Genomic DNA, 25,892 nt, shown 5'->3' on the forward strand with positions numbered 1-25,892 from the left:
AATTTTATTTTCTTAGTTTGTCTTACTTGATATAAAATATCATAATATGGAAGATATGGTAAGGTACTTCGGACGAGCGAAAAATACAATTTTTCGCCATTTCTTCGTACAGTATATGAACAGCATCCCAATTTTTTCTCTGTTTTAACCAATAATAGTCAATGTAGGACTATTAACCAGTAAGTTTGGAACTAAATTCGAATTTGGACTTGGATTTGAGTCGAATCCAGGCATTTTTTAGACTCGCATTTTGTGCCAAGTCCTCAATCAGTTTCGTTTTTATTAATTGACGCCTATTAATTACCTCTATAAAGATCAGTACATACCATATCTAGTTAAGAATTTTGATGTCATAATTAAACATTTATCATTTTTTGGTACAATTTATTTAATTTGTGTATAAATAAAACATGCTCTTCCACGAGTAAATAATTGCTTATAAATGATACAAACCTTCCATATCAAATATTATAACACAAAATATAAAGCGGATTAACCCAAGCGGTCATTTCATCAATAGCTATTTCGAATCGAGCCCATTACGTGCAATTTTTGTTTGGTTCTGAAAAGAAAGCAAGGAGAGTTTTGTCCCATGCCCATTAACCAGTTGTATTTGAGCCATATATAGCTTGGCTGTCTATTGGTACTAATTAATAATGCACCACCATATTTCCATATTGTTTCAATAGCTTGTATTTTACAAGTTTACTTCCATAATTCCCCTTTGATTCATTTTTAATATTCTTCATCTTTTTTTTCAGAGAAAGAGAGAATTATGAAATGTATTCAATGTTTTATGAAAATATTCTCCGTCATCATCATCACTTGTTATATCAGAAGGAATTAGAACTCAGATCACTGAAGTCCAAAACCAATGGTAATGGAGGTGGAAGTCAGATCCAAGCACAGGTATGGTAACTGTGAATGCTGGATAGGATTTACATATTTATTCGGGGGGAGAGGAAAGCCGTTAAGAGGCTTATTTATATCATGACCTCTAGTCTGGTTACCTGTCCATGTCGGATATGGGATTGGTTAGTCAGTTATTTATTTTCGTACGCATGGGCTTGATGGTGGAGAAGTTGTAGCCAACCAGCGGTTACTTGAACCACCGTTCTGTGGCGAGGAGACCAGCAATCCTCTTGCACATAACTATCCCCGTATGGGATTTGAACCTGTGAACCCCCGTAGTGTAATCGAATGTGCGGTGGCGACCATATTCCAAATGCTTAGCACAATGTGCCACACTGCCAAGATGCTGTTGGCAGACTTTCCCTGGTAGAATGTTGATAATTGACTTTTCTATAGATGGGCAAATATTATTGTTCTTAAATCTTAATCATTTTTTTATTCTACTTTTCAAGAGTTGGATTTTTCAATATTTTTTTTTATCTGACAGTTGACTATGTGTGCCAATCATTTGGAAATTGCTCGACATTACTCGAATTCAAATTCAATTTGAGTCAGCAGATTGCACTATTACTCATCATCATAGAGTGGTTTCTGAAACCATTGGCGCGTTAGGCTCTCTATGCTAAACAGTGTGTAAATTTACATGGGTGGATATTGTCCTTACAGTACTGGGCTGACAATCGTATTGTAGGATGTGATTTGGCATTCCTCTTTGACTAAGGGATATTTCTTGCTTCTTTGGTATGAATACTTCCAAATTTTTCGTTATTTTCTTGAAGTGTTTGTAAATGTTTGCAATGGTTTATCAAGGATCTTCTAAATTGACTTTCAGGGTGAATCTTTTAAGATTTTGTTACAATATGCCACATTCTTTTCAGTTTCAACTTGCTGACAGAAGCCATGAACTTATACTTGAGATAACAGCATTGAGATCAACAATTACAGAAATGAGACAACAAAGTCTTAATAAAGAACAAACTATAAGACAAGAAGTACAGAAAGATTATCAGGTAATATTGTAATTCTTAACGAGTTGTTCCACAGTTATATTTAGGGATGGTTATATGGGCCCAATCGCCATTCGAATGAACTCTCTCGTAGAGGGCATATTTGGCTGCTATTTGACAGCGCTCTTTCCGAGTGGTCACTTTTGGCACCGAGTGCTACTTTGTTGTTTTTTGGTATAGCCAAGTCGGTATTTTACTTCCTAGTTGAGGTACAGGCGCGTAGCCAGCAATTTTCAAAAGTTCGACATTATTACACTTTCAATATATGGTTGCTACTCCATAGTATTTGACAGATTATTAGATATTTTCAGTCTTATCCATAGATGAACTATTATGGGGTATAATTGGGGTTCCCAATTTTTATCATGCTATTGAATATCTGTTCATTTTCAGTCAAATATTACTCTATTTCAGGTACTTTTAAATGCAAAAGTAATACAATTTTCTATTCAGGAACTTGTACAAAGACTGTTTGAAGAATGTTTCCAACTGAAAGCAAGACTTGCTCAATATCATATGTCATTGCATGAGAATGTACGACTGTTGATCTCAGAAACAAGGAAAGAATCTTTAGAAATGTTGGAGAAATTAAGAAACAAAAACTTAAATTCCGCAACAGATGAACGACTGAAGATTTTACAAGCAAAGGTAAAACATTTTTCAGTTTACAAGTTGGTCACACCATTTTGTGCTATGGTTCCAATTTTTGAGGTTTTTAATCTAATTAGAAGAGTATTGTACCTTGTCGAGTTACCAAGCCCAGAGCTCGAAATTTGAGCATTATTACATTACTGGAACTGCATAAATTGTCCTACTTTGAGAAAACTTGTCGTTGGTGTAGCGGCGTGTAAGACTGGTTTTGTATGGCTAGATGGTGTGGCACATTGTGCTAAGCGTTAGAAATACTCTAGCTACCGCTGATTATAATGTGCAAGACGATTGCTGGACTTCGCAGCGGTGCAACGTAACCTCTAGTCGGTTAAGGCTTCCTCCTCTATCAAGTCCATGCATCTGAAAACAAATACCTGGCTAACTAATTCCATACCCGTCATGAACTGGTAACCAGACGAGAGGCCATGGTTGGCCATATGATTAAGCCATCTTATAGGCTTTCCTCCCCACCAGGATAAATATGTTAACCCATTCCTATCTTATTAATTAATAATTTTCAATTGTAAAGTTTATAGCTCTGCAGCTTGAGACTATCCTTTTATAAATACATAAGGCGCCTCAGTGTTTGGCATATAGTATAGTGGGAAATATTTTCCATAGGATGCTTATTACTTATCGATCTTAGGATCGGTAAGTATGTTGATAGGTATTTGTATGTCTGTTTGTCTGTGTGTTAGATGCACGCGATATCTCACGAAGGCGAGGTTGAATCTGCACCAAAGTTTGCATGTGCATTCATCATAGCTCGGATCAGAAGCCTATTGATTTTGGATGGATTATGTCTTATAATTAGCGAGTTATTAATTAATTAGTGATGGGACACACGGTGTCACTATGGAGTAAGACCACTGTTTTGGGGGATCACCTAACCTTCGATCGATAAGTCTTCGGTTTCTAACCGATATTCTAGTTGTATTCTTATTTATTTATATTTAAGTTCTTTCTTGCTGTTTATAAAAACGGATTTGTTGTTGATAATAAAAATAAAGCTATAAGGTTGGGAAAACAAACTGCCAAATAATATTTTTCTGTTCATTATCACCTGGTCTGGTTTCGTAAATAATGATAGTATGGAACATAATACACAATCTTGATAATAATGATTTATTATTCAAATGCAAAATATCAAAAATACTTAAAATAATAGTGCAGTAAAAATACAAAGCAATTTCATTCTTTTTTTCGCTTCAAGTCATCTAGAATATATGTGCTATGCTGTGAATTTCATGTATATTTTCAATATCTGGAATTGATTTAGACTTATTCTTTGAATATGCAATAAATGTGGTTCTAAGTTATTCGGTTTACAGTAAAAAAGGGATTTTTGCTATATCACAATTAATTATCTAAAAAATTCTCTAACAAATATCATTAATTTCATAATTCTAATAGGATGTTTGACTTTTATTCTTTGTATTCTCGTCCTTTGTAAACTTTTACCAATTTACTGTCATCAGATATAACAATATTTCCATTTGGTAATATTGCGATTGCATGTGGAAAATTAATTCCATCTTGTCTTGTTAAAACATCTCCATAACATACCGAACCATTGCAAGAAAACATTGTTATTCTGCTATTGCATTCATCTGCTACATATATCCTGAAAGAAAGGAATTGGAATGTTGCAAAGATGTGTTGTAACCAATTTACTTGCCCAAACAGAACCCAGGTCATTTGAAATATATTCTGGAGAGTTACCAATCCCAAACCCGACATGGACTGGCAAACAGACAGAGGCAGTAAGTAGTTCGCCATATGATCAAGCCGTCTAATCGTATCTCTTCTCCATTGGTATAAAGTTGTGAACCTATTCTAGATTACTGGAATTTTTGCTTACAATTATACACAAACATAAATTTAGGGGAACTTGGATATTGTGTATTGAACTGCAGGTTCTTTCTCCTTGTTTACTTTCTACTTCGGATCCGTATGTGGTACTCACCACAAGGATGCTTGAACGAGATAGTATTAAAGTGAAAAGTAAAAATAACATGATCTCTTTCAACGAAATAGTAAGTATACTTACTATTTTGTTGAAAGAGATCATGTTATTTTTACTTACCGGTACTTTAAACATAAATTTGTTTATGTATGATTATAATAATTATACACAAACAGAAATTTGTTTGTGTATAATTGTGTTAAAGTGTTACATAAATTTTCCTAATTTTCATAAAAGTGATGAGAGAATATATAGGTTCTGTTTTTATGAGAGTCTTTGTAAGTAGATGTTAAAGAAGACAATACCAATCGGTTGGCGTTTGCTATTGCAACTAAATGCCAACAACATACTCATCACTTTCTGTACATGAATTTTGCACAGTTAAATTCCTTGCAGTATGATCATGTTTGCAACTATTGCTAGATCACTTTCATGTGATCGCTGATTGGTTAAGCGTTCTTTCCGCGAACTTTCAAGTATATGGAACACTCAACCCACACTTTTAATTGGAAATGGCCACTGTTTTATCTTCTTTTTTCTATCTAACAGTAAATATTAATATCAAAATCCCATATACCTATTATATCTATCAACAGCTACAGCAGAAGGATATCTCATTTGTCCATGTTCTGTACCAAAGCTCCCAAATTTTGCAGCTAATGATCCATCTGCATTAAATATCTTCATATTATGTTCATTGTAATCTGCTATTATTATCTGAAAAATTACATTCGAATTTACATCGTTTTGAAGCCTCTACAGTAGGGATGTGCAACATTATTTTGTCGGTGGGCCATAAACCTAACTGCAGGGATCTAGCTGGACCAGACTAAAAAAAATTAGTTTTTCCACGTACACAACGAATAGAGTAACAAAAGTCAGCAGGCAAAACAAGAAAAGATTTAACTCAGTGACAAGAGCAAAAAACGTTATGTATTTTTAACTGTGTGAGCGCTTTTTCAAGCATAAATTGTTGGATTATGATTTTATACTTGATGGGGGAAATTGAGTGTTAACAAGGGCCACACCATTTGGCTTGGTGGGCTGGGTTGTGACCCCCAGGGATACCTGTTGCGCACCCCTGCTCTAAAGTAATAGATAGTATTACCAGTATTAAGGATCTAATACTTTTTCTGGAGAATCTGACTAAGTAATGGATTTGTTGTGCACTTACTTGATCCAAGGTATTCATTGCGATCCTTCCAGGCCATGTTGATTTTCCATTGTTTATTCCTCCTATTGCTGTTATTTTTATTTCACTCTTTTCAAATCCTATTTGAACATTTTCTACATCAGCCATTGCTAGGCTTCCTTGAGAATCTACAGCTAGTCCAGATAATTTTCCAAGGTCAGCTCGAGGTCCGTATTTGTGTAAGAACTTACCAGCTTCATTCCAAATGATTACATATTTACCGCAACTTGTAGCTATCTGGAAAATTGTAATAATTTTAAATAATTATTTTATACATTTAGTAATATTTCGTTTGAAAAATAACGTTATATAGAGATGAATAATGTGAATCCCCTAATGGGAGTAAGTACTAAATTGACCATCAATAATCAGAATTCGTGAATACTTGTCTAATAACATTCATATGTATTAATTTAATTGATAAACTTTCATCATAAACACTTGTTTTACACTTTTTTATCATACTTTCATCCACTTTTACTCCTTTTTCATTCAATTTTTACCATTTGCAAATTGACAGCAAATGTGTATTGATCTGAATGTTGCTAGTAGAAACCAATGTAAATTAGATCAAGTGTTAGTGAAAAGTTACCCCTGTTCCATTTCTCATTGTAGTTAGCCCCTTGGGTTTTAATGTTACTCCATTCAATGCCGTTTTGAAAGATGAAACCATGTTTCCACAAGTTCCTTCGTGAGATTGTATTCTATTATTCCCAACATCGCAAATCCAAATTCTGCCTTGACCGTCTACATTAATTTCAGGAGGACTCGAAAACATTTGAGACTCTTTATTGCCAGCTTTTCGTAGCTTGCCAATGCTGAAACCAGGAGTAAATGTATAAGTAATTACCGTATATATTGGTCAGCGATGGGATTTTCATTTTTCTATATTCCATATTGTTGTTTTTCAGTATTATGGCTCGCGAGCCATTTCCAGTATTGAGTATCTAATAATTGATTTCTAGAGATATGGACACCAACATATATAAATATATCAATATAAATATACCAATATAAATATTTTACAAATCTTGTTCATGGCTATGCAATCAATTCAGCGTATCTTCGAAAAAATTTGAATTGTTTCGGTATGCTTTTCTGGTACATATTTATCCTGTTTACCTGAAGAGAAATTTGTCAGATTTTCTTTGTTGTGGTGGTGAACATGATCCAAGCGCTGTTAAGCTTCTCATGCTCACAGTACGACGAAGAAATTGTTCATCATTGTTGCAATCACTTCCGCTACTTGACTGGTTTGAAATTCCACTGTCTGTTTCTTCACGATGTCTGCGAAGACTTTGAGCAAATCGTTTCTCTGTTTGTGCAAGTTTATCAGTATTTTTGCTGCGAAACCTTCCCAATGTGGAGGAATGACCAATAAATGGTCTGTGAATCGGTACTGATGTTCGTGGGGGTAATTCCGGGGGTTTATGCTGATTTTGATCAATAGTTTCAACAGTACTTTCACTTGAAAAAGAGTCTACACTATCTCTTCTTGAATATTCGCTTAATTCAGACTGGCGCTGTTCGAAGCTATGTACCTCTGCAGCTAATTCTTCTGCAGTTATGATTTTCATTGTATGTGCATCCTTTACTTGATTACTTTTAGGAGGTCTAGGTGGGGGTTTCGTTTTTGGGGAACATTGAGAGTCTTTTGCTGAAGAATCGAAAGTTGGCATATCATCAGTTTGTTGATTTTCAAAAATGTAATATTCTGCTGGAATCTCATCGTATAAGATGTCTTGTTTTTCTTCTATTTCTCTTTTTTGTTTCACAAGATTCTAAAAAGTCAATTTTGTATTTTTATTTAAAATCTTTGGTGTTATTGCGTAGTACATTATTCAGTTTGTCCATCATGATGAAATTTTTGAGATTACAAATCAAATATCCAAAAGCGATGGATATCCAATGTTTTGAGGATTTTTGACATATTGGGCCAATTTCTTCAATATTGATTTGTCATAGAATTGATTTCATATGCGTCTATCTATTAATAAAGATATATAATACCAACCATATCATCTGGCGGTATATCATAAATGGGATCATCTTTTGGCATGCAGTCAGACTTGGTTTCGCTTTGCTTTGGCATTTCATTGTTGCATGCTACCTTAGATTCGATATGCAAGTAGTTTCTTACGATTGTTTCAAATTCATCTTCATTACAAGCTAAGGTAATCTGTGAATGAAATGATTCAATAATTTCTGGAATATTTTCACTTCCTAAAGTTTTTTGTTCAAAATTTCTGACTTTAATTGATTTGGTTGTTGAATATGCTCAAATTTTTGGACATCTATTTTGAAATCCTGCATATCAAGTTTACTTGGTTAAATTTAACTTGCAGCGCGATTTCACTTTGAAAATGACAGATTTTATTAATAAAAAAACAGTTGATTCAACTATCTTAATTGTTTCAAACATTTTTAGCGATATTTTGGCGCTTCAGAAGTATGTGTACCAATATGGAGGTAACTAATTTTGTTCACCTACTTTACATCAAGTTGTGTAAACGGGACTGAAAGACTATGGGCATGGGGTGGTATATTCACTTGGGTAACACAGACAGTCCCCGAACTCGTAATAAAACTAAAATAGGTGAAATCGGAATAAAGTTATGGCCTAACCCTAACCTGGTACATATGCAACGGGAGCACCGTTTTCTCAATTTCTTTTGCTTGCTAAATTTTTGTTTGCATTAAATGTTCAAAAATACTCCTAAAACAACGAAGTTTAAGCAATTCTTTATAGCATAAGGCTCACATTTGTCTTGTATTTTCTTTTGATTTCTGGAGGCAAGGCATATTCTTTTGTGTTGTTCATGCTTTTCTGAAGTATATGTTTGAAGCCAATCATGTCCATTGCTGAGTTTCCTTCTTGTAGCATCTTTGTAGCTACGTCACAGCATCGAGTTAACATTTTAATGTTGTCGTTTTGCTTTTGTATGTTCTCTTTTGCTTGCTAAATATAACAAAAATAGAGTATAAATGTAACAAAAAGGCCACGGCCCACACTTGTTCCACTTGTCCAAAACTTGTTCCACACTTGTACCTATGTACACTTGTATGAATCTCACTTTATATGAATATCCTAACCTTCTACCAAAGTATTATATTTATCATAACCCAGAACATAGCATGAATTGCGCTTCATATGCTTCCTTTAATCTCATTTGGCCGCAAAATACCTCCACCCTAACTCAGTGGGAAGTGTAAAGAGTGAAACAAGTGAGCTAAAAAGGCATTTTTTGAGACACTGATAAAATAGATAATATTCAGTATATTTTCTTATACCTCCCCATAATGAGGATAGTAATTTCAGTGTTTGTATCCAAATTAAAAATTTCTTACGCTTACGCAATCTGAAAGCCAAGCACACTGCTTTGTTTCTGCTGTAATCTGCCAGCAGAAGAAAAAATGATCATCGCATATCATAGCCAATATGTTGGCTCAATATGATCCGATATGATCAGGCAGAACCTAAAAATTTTGACAACTTCCTTGGATTTTTGTCTGCCTTGTGTGATATCATTTTTATTCTATGGCGGATTTCAAACTACAGTAAATGATATCATCTCGTCAAAAATGTGTTTCTATGAGTTCTTATAAATCTGTGTTTAAATCCTAAAATATTTCTTACCATAACTGGCTCCATCTCCTCACAAAACATGTCTTCCAGTTTATTTAGCAGTCTTAATTTCTCCTGCATCACATTTGCAATGAGCAGTTCCGTTGATCTATGAATCTTCTGCGTCATAGCATTTTTCACAGAATCTACTCGTTTTTCGTAACTTTTCAAATATCTCGACTAAAAGATATATATATATTATTAAACTATTTTATCGAACATGTGCTCAACTACAATATATTATGATAAAATTTATTTGAGCATAGATATATATATTTCTTGTGACAAATAAAGGATAATCAAATCAAGTCCATCTTGTTACTGCATCACCAGTACTAGCAGTAGCAAGTGGCAAATCCACAACATAAATTTGTATGCAAATTTGAATGCAATGTTTTAAGGATTTGAACAATCTAGTCTTTCGGTAGTCTTTCAGGTTGTTTAGCCACCAAGAATTAACTGCTGAAGAGCCACAACGACAATTCAAAATCAATTTATGTATCATATAGATATCTGTCAAAATATACCTCCAAAATAAAGTCAAATCTGACTACTTCAGACTATGTTCAAATATTACCTGTTGTTGGCATTTCACCATCTGTTTCTCTGCATATTGTAAAGCTTCCTGTATTTCGATTTTTTCTTTCACTGCCGTTACGATATTTCTAGTGTGTTTTTCTTTCTCGAGTTGAGAAGAATAGTTCAGTGTACTTGTGCTGTTTGATAAGTTTATGTTAATAAAGTAGGAAATTAGAATAAAAAAAGTATGAAAGCAGAAACAAGCATAAAGTGACCGTGATATTGTCCTTGGTATTACCCTGTTATTGCCCTATCAATTTTCCGATCCGTTTTATTTGATTTTCCTCGATGTTTTGTTATGAGTCATTCTGGTGGCGAAGCTCTAACTCGGGGGTGGTCAATTACTTATCTGAGTGGGCCAGTTGCAGGTAATAGACTTGGTTACTGTCTCAAAACTTAATATAAAAAACTATGAATAAAGAACAGTTTTTTTTACAAGTACTAGTCCAACAGCTAGGCTCACGTTTATATAATAATAAGAAGCACAATGTAACAATTGTGGTCATTATGACGTTATTTTCATCAATATTTTCAACGGAAATATATAACCATAAAAACTCTAGTGGTAATGCCAGCAGACACAAGTGGGCCGGATTCGGACAACGGGCCCCAATTTGCCCACCTTGCTTATCTAACCTAACCTAAGATAAACTGAATCGGGGATAACAGATCAAAAATTGGTGGGGGGGGGGGGGGCAATTTCACGATAGCATCTTATTCTGTATTGACTATATTGATATTTTACAGCTACAAATGTCATCTTACTGTATCATGCCATTGAAGTATTCGGAAAAATGTTCCTGTTGTGTTTCTGATTGCTTCATCATTTGTTGCATCAATAAATTGTCAGTCAATCCCGATAATTCTTCATTATCATCTCTCCATATGTCAACTCTTCCACAAGTCACACATTCCAGCATCCACGCCCCTGTAACAAAGATGATTTGTCTTAACCTCTTTCTTTCGGGCAAGCATTTAACCGCTTATGAAGATATGGCCCTAATATGATTGTGAGTTAAACAAAGGGTCATGGAAACAAATCAAAATGACCGATTATGCTGCTAATTTGCATATCTTTATTGATGTTGGATTTTTTGTCATCAATAGTATACGAAGAAAAACTATGTTATATGCAATTACTGCTTCAAATCTCGCTCAGTCATTATTGATTTTATTTTCTGAGTGGGTGAGTTGAACTTCTTTTGGTGATTTTCTGCTTTATATATTAGTCTGTACCTATACATTCAACATATATACTCGGTGCTCTCTGAGATTAACATTTTTTCCAATTTTATCATGAACATCCTTTGATATATGAAAGGATTTGCCAATTCTTGCTATTTGCCACGCCGAAGTCAAAAGGATTTAAGGGAATATCGCACAGGTTGAAAGACAATTTGAATAGTTTTGCGCAATTTTCGCGCGAGACGATTCCTGGATGTAATATTTGAATTATGATCATTATTAACTATTAATTGGAGTAATTATCACAGAAGCATGTCATCATTTGTTGAAGGTTGTACGTGTATGGATTTCTATATCCAATTAGTTTGGTAGAATTTCTTGTCGTATACGGTCTACGAAAGTCCATTAGGTAAAAGAACTTTGATGCACTTCTTGCAACTAATGGTTCGGAATATAAAGGTGCATAAATGAATTTATAAAAACTAGAACACTGATTAAAATAAAACATACCTGGTTAAGCTATATTGAGAACTGACTTTATAGCAAAGTTTTGATTGTAATATGATTTTATAACCACCCGATGATTATTTCATAGAAAAATTGTGTGAGTGAAAAAAATGGTGTTTTTTAAATTTATCCCCATAAATTCGACAAAAATAATAATTGGACTGCGAGAATGTCCAATTTCACCAGAAATAAACAAACGGCATTTCCGGTCATCCAACTTTTTAAAAAATAAAGCACTGAATATGGAATAGCAATAATTAAAAATCATTCGATGTGTATTCCTTATGCTTCGCTAAACCATGATGTCGCGTTTACAATTTAATTAATTATCAGAACGTACCATAGTATTAGCAAATTGAAGAACTTCACTCACCGGCATCTAGGTTTCTTGTCCTATTTCTCAAAGCACATATTGAGCAAACAGAATGAGAGCATTTCAATTGCTTCAGTTTCCCTGACAACTGGGAACATCTTTGACAAGCCAGAAACATCTTCATCATGTCTCTCACCGTTTTATTATCCATTCTATAAGATTCTACTATTCTTTCTTAAATATTCCAATTTTTATGATCAATACAGCTTGTTTGCCAAGCTTTCTGTTTTTTTCACCTAAAGTGATTTCGTTTGCAGAAATCACTTGTCACTGTTAGAAAAATATATATCAACCAAATTATTACATAAACAGCAAACTGTTTGTTGCTTGCAAGTCATCAATCAATATTTTAGCGTTTAACTTTCGAGCATTCGTTATATTCTCATCACAATGAACCTTGTGGAATCAAATATTCTCATCAACTTTTTAGCGCACTGTTTATCTCCATCAAACCATAGGGAAAATATTGGAAACTTTACAGACAATAGGATAGGATATACAGATTTTGGTACTCCCATAGTGTGTGTACCAGGCTAGGGTTAGGCTATAACTTCATTCCGATTTTCCTTATTTCAGTTCTATTGCGAGTTCAGGGACTGTCTGTGTTAGTCAAACGAATATACCCCTTCCCATAAGTTTCAGTCCCTTTATACATCTTGATGTAAAATAGGCGAACAAAATTAGCTACCTCCATATTGGTACATACACTTTTGGAGCGCCCAGATTTTTCCCGCGGGAGAAAAAATTGATATAACGTTTTACTGATATACTGAACCAAGGTCTCTTGTCCGGTCACTAATTCAGAATGCGTATGGAAATATGTAATTATGGGAAACAGTTTATTGTACCAGATACATGGACTTGGTTGGTGGAGGAGGCTACTATCGATCAGCGGTTACTTGAACCACCCCGAGACAGCGTTGAGTCCAGCAATTCCCTCGCACATAAAAACAGCAAAAATTTTCTGTCAACTGAATACATGCTAAATCCGACTTGAAATTTGAAAATATTATAATTTTCAGCATTTTTTAGGCTCGACATAACAATATAACCTAACTGTAACAAAAGATTCCAAGCAGTTCTCTCCCGTCTTTTCTCTCCGCTAACGATATTCATGTAAATAAGATTGTTCATTAAGTTTCTCTATTAGGTTACCCATGTAACCGACTACTATAACCTCGTTAATCGCCCCATAATGTTGACAAATAACTCTATTCTAATCCTGACACTTTATGATAATGGATCAATTTGTAGATGCTGCTAATAAAATTCATTCCTAATAGCGATAATGCCATAAATCGTCTTTACTGTTGACGACGACTGCGATATAGATCCATCTTCTAATTTAAATCGGCATTAGTCAGTTTATAATTGATAATATATAGCGCTTGACGTAGGATTTGAAATTTCCCACGCTATATTATATATATTTTAAATATACCCAATATATTTACATTTTACTCCACCGGCATTACTTTATGAAGTAAATCAGAGATAAATGGCCCAATTTGTGTTTTGGCTAACAGCGTCTCAAATACGTACTCGAATATGTGCTTTGATAACACCTTAATACAGATTAATAATGTATATTTGTTATATTATTCCAACATGTTCTTGCAATTATACGTTGTTTGCGATTTTGCCAATGCTATTAAATACTCTATTAATTCACACATACATCACCTACATCACCATTTTGCCTTGCTATGTACCAAGTTCTATATATTTTTAAACATTCAAAGTACTTATAGAAAGTACCACCTTTTTATTCTATATGCACCACCTGCTAACGAGACGAATTCTTTTTAAAATGCCGACGACAATACTGTAACGACTTTATAATATTTTAAAACAACATCCAAATCCTCTTCGTTCACTAATTTAAAGTTAATCCTTTTTTATAATTTTGAGTCTTCACATCTCGACGTAATGTATTATAAGGCGAAAAGAAAGGGTTAAAGTTTACGTTATGACGTAATATTTTTTCTTTTGACGCATGGACGTGCTCTATTAAGAGATTATAGTATGGTCATGGTTGTGTCCACATAGAAAATTACATCCCCCGATCGTCAATTCGACGTTTCCGCGATTGGTCAGATTTTTAGTTAGTCGAAGGGTTCGAGGAAAATCGACGCTTCACTTTGTAATATGTTTTGATTAGAATTTAAATCGTTTGAACTTCTAAACCCGATTACTTGTCGTGCGTCTATATCTTTCATAGTAATTAATATCCACTTCTATAGTAGCAATAGAACGTGCATAAGAAGAATGATAAAAACACGTTATGAACTGTACTCGATATTGGCACTACGCTGTATTGAAAATAATTAGACCCGTACTTAGTATATACATGGCCTGAATTTGGCCTCTACAACGTTACCGGTAGAATTTTGAAAAAATGTGAGTTTCGTGGTAAGTTTAACTATGTGCATCGACTTCCATCATAATCTCAGACATATTATCAAATCTAACATTTTGTAATACGACTCTGTTCCAGCAGTCACCCCCGCGATATTCGAATGGAATTTTCGAACATAGAATATTCGAATACGAAAAACGTATCTTCTGAAGAAAACATCGAACAAGGTTAACTATTTTCAGAAATTAGGTTTATCAATAATAAGAAAATTAAAAATCTATTCATTATTTAATTCATACTCGCGAAAAACTTGATTATGGAAATTTTTGAAAATGAAATGAATATTCGATAGCACGTTGTTCACTTTTACATCTATTTTTTTTACCCGTTTACATGATGTGATATAAAAAATGATTTTCTTGACGATATGCGTCACGGGCAAATCAAATCGATTAGTGAAACCTAAGCGTCCTAGAAAAATTAAAAAAATTATTAAAATATTTTGCCTGTTTTCCATTTCATCGTGATACCTTTGAATAGCTTGTAATCCCCAGCATTGTCCTTGTTGTTACAATTTTGACAAATGACAATGTTGTAGTTGACGACATAATCATATCTTCATAGATGAGATCATCAGATATATTACGTTTGAATACTATGTTTCGGATGTAATAACACACGATAATTGACCGCATTATCTAATTACTTCAATACCAACGTTGTCCAATTAGCTTTTATACGCAATCAAGTCTTTTTCCTTGTAACGACTTTGCAAGACAACGACTAGCAATGTGTGATAGATACAGCATGCTGGCTCATTTAGCACTTCTTTATGTAGGCCACGGATTTGCAACAGGTGACCCGCGGGCCACAACCCGGCCCGCTGAGCCATTTAGTGTGGCCCTAGTCAACACTCAGATTTTCCCCTTACAAGCATAAATCCGACAATTTATGTTTAAAAAGGCGCTAAACTACATAATGAGTAAACTACATAATGTTTTTTTGCTATTGTAAGCGTTATATCTTTCGCCGTTTTGCTCGGTGCCTTTATTACTGGTATCATTGGCCACCGGTACCGATTATTCTCCGAGTTTCGCGTAGCATTGCGTCAAATCAGAAACAGCCATCACATTTGGCGGACTAAAAACCGTGTTCCCACGGAAAATAAAAATATAGTGAAATTTTGGATAAAATATCAGATCGCGTATACTGCATAGGACTCATAGGGAAATTTAAGAAAAAATAAAAGTAATAGCCTCCTAGCGAAAAATACAATCTTTAACCATTGAAAACTTCAAAGCAATTGGTTCATTAGTAAATGATAAAAGCGATTTTTTACAGCAACAATAAGAAAAATACCAACAGGAACAACAACAACATAATAGCGAAACGAACCATAGGTACACTCCGTGTCCAATTATGGCGGTACAGTACCTACCAGTAAATGCCCATTAGAGCGAGACTTGACGCATTTTAAGTCAATACAATCTAGGGGACAGGTATGAGGAAGCGAATTCCATATATCACTCATTCATGTCAATGCTTATTCATTTCACTCAGATCAAATTTCCGTTTTGTGTAAAATATCCTCGAGGCATTTACAGCACCTGGAATTCTATGCATTTATCATCATAAAATTTGGCCTCTGCTGTCATCAACGTGCACCAATGTTAGTTTACTGAGTTGTCTGATTTTAATATTTTTCTGAATTATATATTTTATATATTATTGAAAAATTTGAAATTTTTCCTCAAATTATGTATTAGCGTGAGGAGGTTTTTTTTCTTCTCGTTTTATTTTAAGAATTTTGAAATTGATTCGAATTCGGTTTGAAAAATAATTTACATACGAAGAAACCCATTGATCGTTCAAAGAAGATTTTTATTATTTTGCAAACTGCATATTCCACGAATAATAATTAGCTAAACGAGTGCTAGCAATTTTCGAAACTGATTATAGTTCCTTAACCTTTGATCTAAATACGAGTGCATTGTTGTCGTGAGCTAGGATTAACGAAATGATTCGCTTGAATACAAACGAGTCCAGTGCCAAATGTAAACGAACTCGTAATAGAACTAAAATCGGAATGAAATTATGGCCTAACCCTACACTGAGACACATACTACGAGAGTATTCATTTGCCAACATTATATTTTCATATTTATGACTTTGGTAGTAATGTCTTTCGACAAGGATATTATGCTAATCTGTTTTTACTCACATGATAAATTATAAGCAAAAGACTCTCTTCCTATGTGTCTTTCTATTTTAATATAGTTTTCATAAGCTCAACTATCTAATCTCTAGTCCAATTGTTACTATTTTGATTATTCCATTCTAAAAAAAAATGTATGATAATTATTTTTGAAATTTTCGAAACTCGAATGACCATTACTGAAAAGTCATATTTAAACTATTTCAAATGATCCTATATATTTAAATTGTGTAATCAACTTTTTATATATATGGTAATTTCGGAGTTATGGTATTGCGTTATATATTACGAATTACGGTATGTCCTTATTATTCTTATCTCATAATGTTAAATTATAAATATCCACCCGTCAAATATGTCTTACAACCTGTTGACGACTACATTCTCTTCCTTTCCTTTTGTACTGATGCATCCTACTGCGTATAAGACGCTGCAGTAAGAGTGAAGATTTCTAGATCGTTTTGATTGCTTCAAAACTCAAGAGTCTTTCTGTACACTAATACAAACATATTTCTGTAACGTTCGTCTGACAGTTGAACTGATGTTGTTTGAAGAAGTCTCACTTTGGTCGGATGAAACTTTACAGAAATATATTTGCGTTAGTGTGTAACAAGACTTTTGAAAAACCCAAAATTCTAATGTACATTGCTACTTTACAAATTATCTTACAGTTATGTTAACACTCGCTGCTGATTACGACTAGATTAAGAGAACAGAACCTATCTGAACAGGTTTTGATAAATCGTTTTTCGCTCGACAAGCGATTGTGTTCGCAATTTGTTGCTGGAAAGGATGTTTATAGAAGTCGTAAACAAGTTAATTGTTGTTTATTCTTTTCAAAAGCGTTCGATTTTGAATTTATTTGTACCATAGACGGGGAATAGATAAAACCCGCCTTTCAGGCGAGTTTTATCTATTCCCCATCCATGGTAAATGTATATATTTTGTACTTGTAAATTTACTTGATACATGCATATACATAAACATATCATTCTTAAATACCGTGAGAAATTGGTAATTGTAGGATTTTACATATTACATGATTATATTTGTAAAATATTACACTAGTCATGTCAATTTCATGGACGTCTTCAAATAGAAATATCTTTTTAATGTTGTTTATATCATGATTTGATATAATGATCTAATTCTCAGGTTAATAAGTTTCCCATGCAGTGTTCGCGCGTGAAACAGACAGACAAAACATTTTCGTACATATTTAGTTTATTCAAAAAAATACTAACAATGGCAGATGTTTTATAGATTTTTAACATATTCATTTTTTGATATCTTATGTAATATTGTCCCAGAGGTCTTCTCCATGATAGGCCATGTAATGGCTATTGCTATCATATATCCATACCTATTTACCGGTATTTCAACTATGTTACATCTGACCTTCCATTAATTCTAGGACGATCAATTGAAACAAGTACAACAAGAAAAAAGTGTGTTGAACATACTAATGAACAAGCTTCATGCTTTAAATCATTGGAGAAGATCAACTATGGATGAACAAAACAAAAAGAATGTTGAAAAATTAAGTCAAGAACTTTCCAAGTATGTTACCTGTTTCACTGCTTTTATTCATCATAACTGTTATTGAAATACATACAAGGAGACCAAAAAAAACAGAACCCAAAAATTTATAATTATTTTCACGAAAATGAAGAAAAACTTTTCAACACTTGGACTGTTTATGTATGATCGTACCCGAAAGTTTTGGTAACCTATGACGCTTTGTACAAAAGTTCTCAACCTTTTTTCTGTCGTGATCCACAAAAATTCCGTGGCTATTTAACTTTTTCCAGGCCAGGGTAAAACTAAAAAAAAAAATGATTGCTCCGCGATATAGACACTTTCAAAATTTAACGATGATGACACAAATGAGACTAAATTTATCGATAACTCTTGCAATTTTCCATAGGTTTGTGGCCCAGAAGTGAGCCATGGCCCACTGGTTGGGGACCGGTGCTCTAAAATATGTTTCAAATTAGCTGGGTGCTGTTTTTTGGGGTCAATCCTTAAATAGAGTTATGAGATATAAAACTATAGTCTGCTATTACAGAATGTATCGCACGTTTTTTTGTCAAGTTTTTTTGCGAATATTATAGCCTATCAAAGCTTCAGAGAAATTACATAAGATATCTGGTGGGATTTGTTACACTACATGTAACTCGACATCGATATTTCTAATTTGTTGAGATATCGCGGATAATCACGAATTCATTTAAATTAAAATTGTTAGTTGATGTGTTGTTCATAAATTCTCTAAATATAGTTAAGTATTTCTCTGTAACTATTCCAGCTACAAAAATGGTTGTAATATTGTTTTGTTGGGAAATAACACAAGAAAATGTTAAAATCAAAATTAATTAGTTATAATTAGTGTTTAACCCTCCACTAGACACAAAAACACTCAGGTTCAAGTTTTTTTTTTCAAATTTCTGGGAGCTGGTTTGCATATGTAAAAAACATTGAGGAACTGGTTTTTAACCTCCGCTTTAATCGTTCAAACATATATAGATGGAATCCCTGTCCCTGTCCTTAATAAAAATTACGATTAAAAAGATCTTTTTTATTTTTATATATTTTTCTTATTCCCAGGTACAAGAAAGAACTACAGTCTTTGCAATTCATATCGGCTCAAAATAAAACCTTATTGGAAGAACAATTACAAGGAGCAAGAAAAGCTTTGGAAGTAGCTGATTCTAGACTTAAACAAGCACAAGGACAAGTAGAAAAAGAACAAAGAGCACAGAAAGAACGAGAATACAGAGAACAGAAGGAAGCCAGGAACAGGTGAATTTTTATACTGGAAAAATATTGTTTTCAGTCACGTGAACGCGAATTTTATTTATACTAATAAAATCATGTCTGTGTTTTTCTGAAGAAAGCGAATTGCTCTGAATGCAAACGCAAATAGTCAGATTTATCATGCGTAGTAAAGGTGGAACGATAATTATTACGTTTCCAAGCCGCTGGTCGAAAGTAAATTTTGACCGTACGCTATTAGACTCATATAGCGATTAGTTGCTACTATCTTATTCATGAGACAACATGCAGAACACTATCAAAATTAACTGTACTCTAGTTTATAAAGCAACTCTTATCAAGCATGCCATATTTCTTTTGGTAATATAATACTATAAACTATAAATGGATTACAATGAACAAATCGGTATTAAACACATCGATTCATTCATAATTATAGCGGCGCTATCTATTATGACACTGATGCAAGAATCTTACCGTGGCTATGGGTGAAAGTACCTCGGGTATATAGCGCGATCGAGCTTCTTTCTAGATTTTATTCCCATCTAAGCTATGTTCTGCATGTAGACTTGTAATCATTATTTGGTACTCCTGAAGTATGCGCACCAAGATGTCGCACAACCTGAACCCTAACCTGGTACACAACCTGAGTTCAGGTTGTGCGCCATCTTGGTACGCATACTTCAGGAGGTCCCATTATTCACAATTCCTGGGGTTTGTTTGCAAAGGGAGGCGATTCCTTTCCAGCTTATTATCAACGATAATCGGCAATCTGCTTTGTACTTCTAGTTTCCCCGGTATCGTTCAATGTGACAGTCCGTCATATCATTGCAAATGCTATTCAAACTGGGGTTACTTGGAGGCTTATCTGGTGTGACGCAGTCTTGTAGAACAGCGGTGTGAAATCCGGCAGCCCGCGGGCCAAAAGCGGCCCACAAGAAGAAATTGTGCCTCCCGCGGCGTTCAATTTCGAATGATGTGTGGTCCGCGAAACGAGTTTATAATTTAATCTGGCACTTCTGAGTAATTCCAATTCCTTTGCACTGTGAAACCTTTACCTGGGTTGGATTTTATTATCTCAGCATATGACGTTACAATGCCCTAACAGCTAACTTGTGCGAATCGAACAACGCAAGGTCTATGACCAATTTTTTTGTTTGTGCAACTACAAGAAAAGCTATGTTCAATAAGGTGCGGCCCACAGTTTCACCCAGTTATTTGTATCTGGCCCTCCTGTATTAAAGGTCGCACATCCTTGCTGTATAACATACTTTCATCCATTATTTCATCCTATAAATTTGTAGACAACAACTCGCAGACGCACAAAAGAAAGATATCGATCGAATGTTGATTGAATTAGAAGAAAAAGATAAGAGATTAAAATCAGTAACTGCTGATAACGAAAAATCTGCAAAACTGAATCACGTGAATAATACAAAAGTGGAAAGGTGAGTTGTTTTTTTTTGGATAAAAAATTTTAAATGGTTTAGAATTGAGTTATATTATTATTTTCATAAATCACACCTTTTATGATTTAGAGATTCAAGTTGAAATAAAGTTTAAAACTAGATACCGATAGGAGACCGCCGACTTATCGATCTAAACTGTGGTTTCGATTCCTTCGCTCTGACTCAATAGTGACACCGCGTGTCCCATCACTAATTGGTCCGAGATATGATGAATGCACATGCAAAATTTGGAGCAGATTCAACCTCGCTTTTGTGAGATATTGCGTAACATACGGAAGTGTCTAACAAACAAATACCTATCAACATACTTACAGATCGAGATCGATAAGTAATAAGTTTGATCAGAGTTATGTGCGTATTAGCCGATCCCTTAATTTGTCAACCTTTTTTGAGTTTTAAACTCGGCTTATATGCAAGGAAATACGTACTTGGTTAGGAAAACGCTTTTTCCTTTCTAGTATACCCATATTATTTTATATACTCCTTATATAACTGTTTTTTATATGGATAATTTTATCTGTAACACCTTAAGTCAGGATATATGCTTGTATACATATGCGAACAGTTTACGATACACATTTCATAGTAGCATAAGAATCCAGGAACATTTGACTATTCGGATATAAACAAATAACTCTAAAGGTATACAGACGTTTCTGCCTATGATACCAATAACTTTTTTGTTATTGCTATTATTGAAAAAGAAGTATTTTCTCAATGAAATTGGGACATTCCGTTATTTTAAATTATGAATCAATAAGCATTGATTAGACGCCGGATTCCCTTCAATAGCAAATCACTCTTTAGATCCCCCAAAACTATGATTCAAAACTATAACGATATAGGTAATCGAGATCTTGGACCGGAACGTTCGCCTTGTTTATATTCAACTATAAACGATGACTAAGGTTCCAATTTTTTTTTCATTTGAGTACTCCATATCAATGTATTTTTAGTGTCGTCGTAGTGACCACGATTTTGGTGGTGTATTAAAATAAAATTGCCAGAGTGTAATTAATTCATTGTAATTATGCATTTTGTTGATGCTAAATTTTATGCATTCTTGATTTAATTTTTAGTTACATTTATTCGATTTACAGAAAAATCAAGACCATTCAAACTCAGCTCGCAGTCGATAGATCGCTTAAATTAGAAGCTTTTGATAGGGTGGACGATCTACATGCTCATATCATGGATTATGAACATTCACATTTCAATTCTGGTGGAAGTTACACTCAACCATTAAGCAGAGCCACAAGTGCGGCAACGAGTAAGTAAATTCATATTGTTGTCGTGAATAGGACAAAACATGGATGCTTATTACATTTTGATAGCGATGTCCCAGGTTCAAGAAACTATTTTTGATAACGTCAACGCAAGATATCGAATAAATTATTGGACCCGAAATGAATCTATGAATCGTTTTGCTATTATTATTATGCTGTTGTTAGTATTCGTCTTCTTGTTACTTATCGATTTTAATCGGTAAGTATGTTTATACGTATTTGTCTGTTTGTCTGTCTGTTAGGATATATCTCACGAAAGCGAGATTGAATCTGCTCCAGAATATAATTAGTATAATTAGCGAGTTATTAATTAATTAGTGATGGGACACAAGGTGTCACTATGGAGTAAGAGCGCTGTTTTGGGGGATCCCCTAACTTTCGACCGATAAGTCTTCGTCTCTGACCGATATTCTCGTTTTTTCATTATTCAATTTCCAATCAGCACACATTCATTTGACGCTACACGTTTGTTACCATTGGTAACTTGAGACCCTGAGTTTTTGCTTCTCGAACAGCGATTATTTGATTGTTTATTCTATATTACTCTTTTTACACTTTATTTGTCTTAATTTTTCTTTTCTTCTATCTTATTTATGCTTGTATTTGCATTTTTCATACTTTTGACATTCTATCACCAGTGCGCACTTTTTCAGTTTCATAATTCTTTATAGCAAACTTTAAAAACATCGTGACGCATTTCACACCCTGTGGGGCTGCATTAAAAGTTAAATCCGCTATGTATATAATATCCAAACAGCCCTATATGGAAGATAGTTTTAAATACATCATAAGAGTTTTTAGGCCAGCTCACTTTCGGATCGTCTTTTCTACTTATTACCATCCGTTTACACTGGCTTGCAACATATATATTTATATGCCTAATTTTTATGCACTGCTTTGAAAAAGTTTTTGAAATACTTTAAGATTTAACTTTGCTGTCGCCTGAAAATTTTTTCACCTTCGTTATATTATTCCTCTTAGGTCGAGTGAAATCAGCTGTTGGACTTCGAAGCATTCTCAGTAGTGCTGGTCCACAATCAGCTATCAGTATTGGTAGTCCGCCTTATACACCACGGGTGAATATGAGACCCCTGAGTTCTATGCCTGCATACAATGGTGCTGATAGTTACCAGGAGACTCCATTGCTGCAAAGACCGAAAACGGTTTGTAGTGTATATTGTGTTTGTTATTTGGGGGAATTTTTTATTAGCTGGTTGCACGACATTTTACTTGGTTATGAAGGTCAGGAGAACCATGTTTAAGTTAATTAGTTAAAGCAGCGGTTCCCTAACTATTTGTTCGTGCGGCGCCAAATTTTCAAGGAAGATACTCACTGCGCACTTACATGAACAAAAATTGCTGTATATGAATAAAATTGCGAAGTATTTATTTAGGTATATACTACACCCATTTATTTTAACGTTAGTAATTGATATTTATTGATGGCGTATTTTTAAACGCTTAACAGGCATCCGGACGACTGAAAAGTAAAATAGCTGCGACTTTACTGTCAGAGATCGACCCACCACTAGATAGTCATGGGACTGTCGTTAAACTCCGCGAGATAACAACAGGAAGAAAGTAGACACGAGGGAATTGAATATATTGTAAAAACATAGTGTTGCTGAAATTCGATACTATTTTATTATTTTACCCATTTTTTACATTTTCATAGGAATTGATACACAGAAGGGTATTAAGCTCTGTTTTCGTGTCTTCTGCATCTTTTTAGTAACACGAGAACAAATTATAACCCAGTGATAATACTCTTTAATTTAATATGGAGCAAACTTTCAACAAAAATTTTGTGTCTGCCTGAGTTCAGGGTAATTTTTTTATTTTTTTCATTTTTGTAAATTTACATTTACGCTTGAGTTTATGAACAATAATTTGAACAGTTTTCACTTCCCTCCATTTTAGGTGAAGACTTTTTGTTTTACGTAACATGACTACATACTTTTATAATATATGACTGGACGAAAACCAGAAAGTGTACGTTTGTAAATTCTTTGTATGTGTTATGTAGAATATTTCTGTATATCATTAGTTAGATAAGTTTTGTTTTGGTGCAATTCAATTTGTTCATAATATATATAAATTTGGAAATTTTGACAAATATTGGGTACCAATTCTTGTATAGCAAAAATTCGCCAACTGTATATGATGAATAAGTGTTATTCTCCATTTTAAACAAATTTTTGTAGTAATTTTACATCACTCCTCACAGCGAGGCTCTGTATAGTTCACTGGTTCTTTGTAGTTTGTCGAAGTCAATACACTGTGTGTGATATAGTTATATTGTGCCAGTTTCGAATTAAGATTCCTCTACTGTGTTTATTCTTATTGGGATCTGGACTGGATCTGATTCGACCGGGAGACGTCTATTCTGTGATATCAACTCTTTAAATTTAGATTTCATTACTGTGTTTCATATTTCTTTAGATCAAGATCAACTATTTTACCTTTGTTTTATTTTCATCATAGCACTGTGTGTTCCACGATTTCCACTGCATTTAATTAAACTTGGTCGTGTGATAAAACGAGCTTATAATGTTTGATTTATCTGTGGCACATGTTTGGTTGAATATTGTATAACCTATTATATATATAGAATTTACGTGTTACCTAAAATTGATAGTGTTTTTTTTTTAATTTATAGTGCTTACCTATTATAATACAGAATGTGCCAAATACCTGGGGTATGTAGAAGCTATCCATAAGTTCCATTTTTGTTGTTCATAGATTGTTTCCTAAAGCTGTAGAATTTTTTTTTTTAATTTGCTTGTTTTTTATTGGAGCTCATTCGGTGTGATTACAGATGAATGTTTATATCAATAGCCAATTCCCAAATGTATAAATATATAGTTTGGAGGCCAATTACGAACAAACAAAAAAACGAATACTTAATTCAGTGTTTTCCAGTCTCTTCGGTTGGAGATTGGCGCTTTGCATCCCTTCTTCGTTGGATTAGGAATTTTGTTATCGAAGTATTTCGGAATTGCAGGATTGTACAGACAATAAATTTGGTTGTTTTATATTTATAATATACCTGCTTTCATGAAAAAAAAAAAATAGTTATTATGGAAAACAAACTTAGATTAACTAAGCAGAGGTTGGACAGTTACCTGCTGTTGCTATCTGATGACATACATTAGAGTAAAGAGTTGACATTCGAGCAAATGTCACTTCCATTTGATCCATTTTCTACAAACGTGTTAAAAATAATAATTGTAGAACATAATATTTCTAGTATTTTTGTGGCGCCCATTTTATTTTATTTTGCAGCTAAATTGTAAATCACCCTCAAACCGATTGAAGATATTATTGCCTGTGACATTTTCAATGATATCATCAAATACTTGATAATTTAGTAGTGTCGCTTTTTTTTGCCTTCGATTGCCTTGCACTTCATAGTGTGTCTAATAAATGGTTTAGTTTAGTGAGAATGCTCCATCTGTTCGTTTGTTCACGGTTTTTGACGAAGTGGATTTTATCTTGATGATCAGATGCGGATACTTAAGATTAATTAGGTTTGAGAACTCTTATTTGTTGCATTTTTTTGTTTTGTAGTGGTTATTTATAAAGCATAAATAGAGAAAGCACGCGAATTATACAAGGTAACTGAAAGGTCTATCAGACTATATCCAGTGAGAGTCACGTTAGCGCGGCCATCATCACTATTCGAATGTCCGAAACGCAACGTGCTTGACAATGGCGTCATAGTTCTTGATCAACATATAGCGATAATTCACGAACACAACAGTAATCAGCTCGATTAAACCACCGGAAAG

The 25,892-nt window shown here is 34.0% G+C and overlaps 2 protein-coding genes across 5 annotated transcripts in view; one reads left to right on the top strand and one right to left on the bottom strand.

Annotated features, from left to right (window-relative positions):
* Nucleotides 1-25,562, top strand: part of LOC120340906 (uncharacterized) — a 61,105-nt gene extending 35,543 nt beyond the window's left edge. For 2 of the 3 annotated variants that reach the window (XM_078119804.1, XM_078119803.1), the window contains exons 41-49: nucleotides 762-909; nucleotides 1,791-1,922; nucleotides 2,373-2,567; nucleotides 17,986-18,131; nucleotides 19,179-19,373; nucleotides 20,651-20,794; nucleotides 21,916-22,085; nucleotides 23,083-23,264; nucleotides 23,570-25,562. In XM_078119804.1, coding sequence (XP_077975930.1) covers nucleotides 762-909; nucleotides 1,791-1,922; nucleotides 2,373-2,567; nucleotides 17,986-18,131; nucleotides 19,179-19,373; nucleotides 20,651-20,794; nucleotides 21,916-22,085; nucleotides 23,083-23,264; nucleotides 23,570-23,686 — 1,429 coding nt within the window. In that variant the 3' untranslated portion in view covers nucleotides 23,687-25,562. The remainder of the gene's footprint in view (nucleotides 1-761; nucleotides 910-1,790; nucleotides 1,923-2,372; nucleotides 2,568-17,985; nucleotides 18,132-19,178; nucleotides 19,374-20,650; nucleotides 20,795-21,915; nucleotides 22,086-23,082; nucleotides 23,265-23,569) is intronic. The other variant, XM_078119805.1, reaches the window with a different exon arrangement.
* On the bottom strand, nucleotides 3,680-12,277 carry LOC120340907 (uncharacterized). Of its 2 annotated transcripts, XM_039409305.2 has the most exons (11): nucleotides 11,998-12,277; nucleotides 10,698-10,860; nucleotides 9,931-10,069; nucleotides 9,366-9,533; nucleotides 8,490-8,687; nucleotides 7,743-7,907; nucleotides 6,851-7,509; nucleotides 6,321-6,546; nucleotides 5,711-5,965; nucleotides 5,114-5,253; nucleotides 3,680-4,194 (listed from the first exon to the last, which is right to left on the bottom strand). In XM_039409305.2, the coding sequence occupies exons 1-11, from the start codon at nucleotides 12,146-12,148 to the stop codon at nucleotides 3,996-3,998; spliced, it is 2,463 nt and encodes an 820-aa protein (XP_039265239.2). In that variant the 5' UTR covers nucleotides 12,149-12,277; the 3' UTR covers nucleotides 3,680-3,995. The 2 variants fall into 2 exon arrangements, with proteins under 2 accessions (XP_039265239.2, XP_039265240.2); XM_039409306.2 differs by lacking the exon at nucleotides 7,743-7,907.
* Nucleotides 25,563-25,892: the final 330 nt, after the last annotated feature.

This window comes from Styela clava, chromosome 14 (genome assembly GCF_964204865.1).
Source record: "Styela clava chromosome 14, kaStyClav1.hap1.2, whole genome shotgun sequence".
Taxonomy (NCBI): Eukaryota; Metazoa; Chordata; class Ascidiacea; order Stolidobranchia; family Styelidae; genus Styela; species Styela clava.

Bases quoted from the DNA above. Each gene is read 5' to 3' on its own strand.
- LOC120340907 (XM_039409305.2), bottom strand. From the start codon at position 12,148: ATGGATAATAAAACGGTGAGAGACATGATGAAGATGTTTCTGGCTTGT. The intron at 9,534-9,930 runs GTAATATTTGAA...TATATCTTTTAG, and splicing joins TGGTGAAATGCCAACAACAG to TCGAGATATTTGAAAAGTTA. The intron at 5,966-6,320 runs GTAACTTTTCAC...ACAATTTTCCAG, and splicing joins CAATGAGAAATGGAACAGGG to ATAGCTACAAGTTGCGGTAA.